This window comes from Arachis duranensis, chromosome 10, assembly GCF_000817695.3.
Source record: "Arachis duranensis cultivar V14167 chromosome 10, aradu.V14167.gnm2.J7QH, whole genome shotgun sequence".
Classification (NCBI taxonomy): domain Eukaryota; kingdom Viridiplantae; phylum Streptophyta; class Magnoliopsida; order Fabales; family Fabaceae; genus Arachis; species Arachis duranensis.
In genome coordinates this window covers 3266276-3270628 of record NC_029781.3, presented here as the reverse complement: position 1 = coordinate 3270628, position 4353 = coordinate 3266276, and the positions used below count along the sequence as shown (strand labels likewise).

The following is a 4353-nucleotide window of genomic DNA, read 5'->3' as shown; positions in this document are numbered from 1 at the left end:
AATACACCCAAAGGATTACAGAAATACACCCAAAGGATTACAAAAACTACACCCAAAATTTGTTGAAGTACACCTTATGCATAATTTATAACTCTTTCTCTTTCTCCTCTTCATCTGCTGCTGCTTCTTCTTTAAAAACGATTTCAGAGTTTGATGTAAAAAAATAATGGAAATCGAGAATAACGAAGAAAAAAAATAGAGAAAAAAGTACGTAAATGAAGAAGGAGAAAGAGAAGACAAGAAACAAAAGAAGAGAAGAAGAAGGTGCAATGAAAACGTGCAGTAATGGTTGAAGAAGGAGAAAGAGAAGGCAAGAAACGAAAGAAAAGAAGAAGAAGACAAAGAGGAAGAGGAAGAAGAACGTGCAGCAAGAAGAAGAAGAAGAAGGTGCAGTGAAAACATGCAGTAATGGTTGAAGAAGGAGAAAGAGAAGGCAAGAAACAAAAGAAAAGAAGAAGAAGAGGAGGAAGAGGAAGAAGAACGTGCGCAAGAAGAAGAAGGTGTACTTGTAAAGACTTGTATAAAAAACGCTTGTATGTGGAGAATTTCTCAATTTAGAAATTAAATTGAAAGGACTCCTCAATCTTCTACGCAATTTTTCAATACAATAAAAAAGGGACTCCTTAACCTCAATTGTCCACACTAGGGACGGATCCACTTCTTAGGGTATGAGGGCAAGCGCCCCCACTACAATTTGAAATTTTATTAAGTAGTATATAATAATAATATTTATTTACCCCTACTAAATTATTAAATTTGATCCCATAATAATTTTTTATTCAACTTTCGACACTTGATAGCCAATTTGAGAACATCATATTAGATGTCCATTATAATGATCAATTTTCATATTTAAATAAGATTAATGTTCTTTCTTAGAAATCGACTCGAAAGAATATTATCTATCCATTCGTGTTTCTATTTTTAAAATTAGCTTTAGTTTTTTTCCATAATAACTACACTAATTGAATAAACTTTTTCAACTATAAATATCATCAAGAGCTAATGGCATGAAAGTTGAGTTTTAAATAATTGTTTAACGATATATACAAAAAAAAGACATTTTAATTATATTGTCAAGGTTTTAAAATATAAATATAAAAAATTAAATTTTAAATTATATGTTATTATTTAAATTACTATTTTAGTATTTTAATTTGTAATTAGATATTTTGAAACCTAATCATATTTTACAATAACAAAATATAATTATATCAACAATTATGCTATGTATATATAAAATAATCACTTATACAGAATAAATCTTAAAATACAAATTTTAAAACACAAAATACATATTAAAAATAAGTTAAATGATATTTGTATTTATACACAAATTTATAGTAGATAATTTGATAGCTAATTTTTTTATGTTAACGTAATATTTTTATTATAAAAATTTTTATCATGCTATATATATTTTACCCTTACTATCAAAATTTTTTGGATCCGTCACTGGTCTACAGCATAATTTTATCACGAAACCAGAAAAAAGGGGTTTTTGTTGACAAAAAAAATTGGACATTATTTGAGAAAACTTTTCGTTTTGGACATAAGTGGATGTTTTTTCATTTTTGGACAGGATAGAGCGGGTGATGATTTTTAATTAAGTACTACAGATTTGTTGCTTTGTTGGGCCTCTATCCATTTCCTACTTTTCTTTGGGCCTTAATTAACCCTTGTTTCATGCTCAAGTTTCATGAGAAAGATGGAAGTATGGAACACATTTTTTTTTTTGTTTGAAAAAAATTCATGAAGAAACACTTTCCCTGTAGGGTTATTAATTTGTGTTTATTAAGCGTATATTAGTAACAAAAGTTTTTGAATTTTATTTACTTTAATAAATACATAGAAAATGAAATATTAAAAATTTAAATTATATATTTTTTCTAAAAAAAATTAATTATTGATAATATTAACATCTATTCTAAAAGTATATATTAAAATTATGGCTAAAATTATTGCAAATTTTTACTTTAATAAATACATATTAAATATATTAAAAACTTATATTTTATGTAAATTTTTATAAGCTAGCTACCATATATGATTCTATGAATGTGCCTTTGATTGATGCATATTCCAATTTCTAAGACAGTGCGCATCATTAGCTAATGGGAAAAGAATGAAGAAGCAGCATAAGTTGCCTCTAAAAATGAAATTACTACTTTGTATACTCTCATTTTTCGACCAAGCAAAATTCATTATCATTGCACTTTATTTTAGCAAAAAAACAAAGATGAGTTGTCGTTAATTAAGTTGACTTAGCTTGTTTATAGTAGTTGATAGTGAAATTGTTGCGCATTGAATCAATTCAATAAGCTTGTAAGAAAACCATAGCGGGCCACCTCAAAGAAACAAGTAGTATATATATTAAGGCTATTTATATTGCTTGGAATATTCCTAAACAAGTTATAGAAAATAACGAGAAAAATCTCATAATAATATGCTGCTTCTACTATAATGTATAATAGGTTCAAGAACAACTTCGCTACCACAATCTCAAAAGATATAACATAAGAGGCAAAGAAACTACACACTAAATCTTAATAATAATAAAGCCGCAGGCAATGACCATTTATTTCAGCCAATGAGCTGGTAAAGACTGATTATGCGACTAATAAAAATACTATTTATATATTAAAATCATTCATTAAAATTAATTACTAATATATTTATATATAAATAAATGTAGATTTTATACTAATTAATTTTAGTATATATATAACATAATTCACTAAAGTTACATGTAATGGTGGACTATACCTGCAATTACATTTGTTGACCAAAAAAATTGGTTATCACATAAAAAATTGTTAGGGACATAACACAATTTTTATCTGCAATTTAAGTTGTTACAAAACCTTTTACAGCAGTATTTTTTTTATATTAATGGTTGATTTTAATGTACATATAATATTACAGGACCCACCACTACTAACCTAATAAGATTGGGTTCATCCATTAGAATATTGCTGTAAGTTGAAAGTTTTAGGCTTCTTTTTTTTTTTTGGTCTGGACAACTCGATTCCTTTTTAGGCCTTGTTTGGAACCAGTAGCATAAGAAGACAGGCTATAGACAATTCATTATGTCGTGTTTCATAGGGGTCTTGGGGAAGAATTAGGATAATGTTATGGTGCATTGTACCTTTCAATGAAGAGTGAAGATTACTCGTTTTATAATAGAAAAAAATCGTCTACAAATTTAGTTAGAATCTTCACTCTTCGCCGAAGAGTTTCCAAAGAATTAACACGGATGAAGAGACATATAGAAATCCATCCTAGCCATTGTAAGGGTAGTAATAGCAATTTTCACCCAAATCATGCCTGGGGGTTATTATAGACGAGATATACTGTAAAGGAGAGTCAGCAAAGAAGTCAATGTTCAGAACATATCTCAAAAGAATGTGGATTCGAGTCCTTTCTAGTTTCTATTGCTATGAACACTCTTTTCATAAGCACAGACATACACTCTGACCTTGGTTGACTGACCAATATTAAAGCCACCTAAACTTTGTCAATACCCATAAAAGAAGGGACAAGACACTATAATCAATACCCAGAATTCTTGGCGGAAGAACTTCTAAGATTGCTTGGAATCTTTTCTCACTCTGCTCTTAGAATATTCTAATGACGAGAGAAAAATTACAAGAGTTGATAACAAGGCTACACTAAATGTAATGACAAAGACTAGGTTAGAATGTGCCTTTTTCCCAGAAGGAATTCTCCAAAGAACATCAGCTTCATACATAACATCAGCATCATTGTTGGTCAATTTGAAGAAATAATTTTGATTTTCTGACCTTTCCTTTGTGCTGCAGCGCACCAGAATATCAGGCATACCAAGTTCAACTGTGGAGTAGCCACTTTCATTTAGAGGCTGCAATAGAAGGAGAAGGAAGGAAAGAAAATCAGGCAACACAAGAATAGTCTAATATTCAAAGAAAACTAATTTTTGTTCTTTTCCATGTTACAACTACGAAGATGTTAGAAGTTTTAAGACTACTAGTAAAATTAAATTATCCTAATGAATAGATATGCTATTGATTATTAATGACTAAGTAGATACTGTCACCTCATTTCATCCAATAACTCATTATTTCTATTGAAGATTTCCACAAATATTTTCTGACTCAATAGCATTTCTCATTTTCAGATGGGGTTAAATTCCACTTGGACAATAAATATTTTGAAATTTTATTTGTGCTTCCAGAACTTTCAAAACAAGAAAGGATGCCATTGCCACTCAACACTACTAGAACCGATAACAGTAGAGTATTACCACATATCAGGGAGCCTCATGCAACAAAAGGGGGGCAATGCCCCCCCCCCCTTTTTCTCTCTCCCCTCCCC

At 29.6% G+C, this 4353-nt stretch overlaps 1 protein-coding gene across 8 annotated transcripts in view; it reads right to left on the bottom strand.

The window, feature by feature from the left end:
• Positions 1-3309: 3309 nt before the first annotated feature.
• Positions 3310-4353, bottom strand: part of LOC107468647 (uncharacterized) — a 7188-nt gene continuing 6144 nt past the window's right edge. For all 8 annotated transcript variants that reach the window (XM_052255173.1, XM_052255168.1, XM_052255172.1 and 5 more), the window contains one exon: positions 3310-3880. In XM_052255173.1, coding sequence (XP_052111133.1) covers positions 3584-3880 — 297 coding nt within the window. In that variant the 3' untranslated portion in view covers positions 3310-3583. The remainder of the gene's footprint in view (positions 3881-4353) is intronic.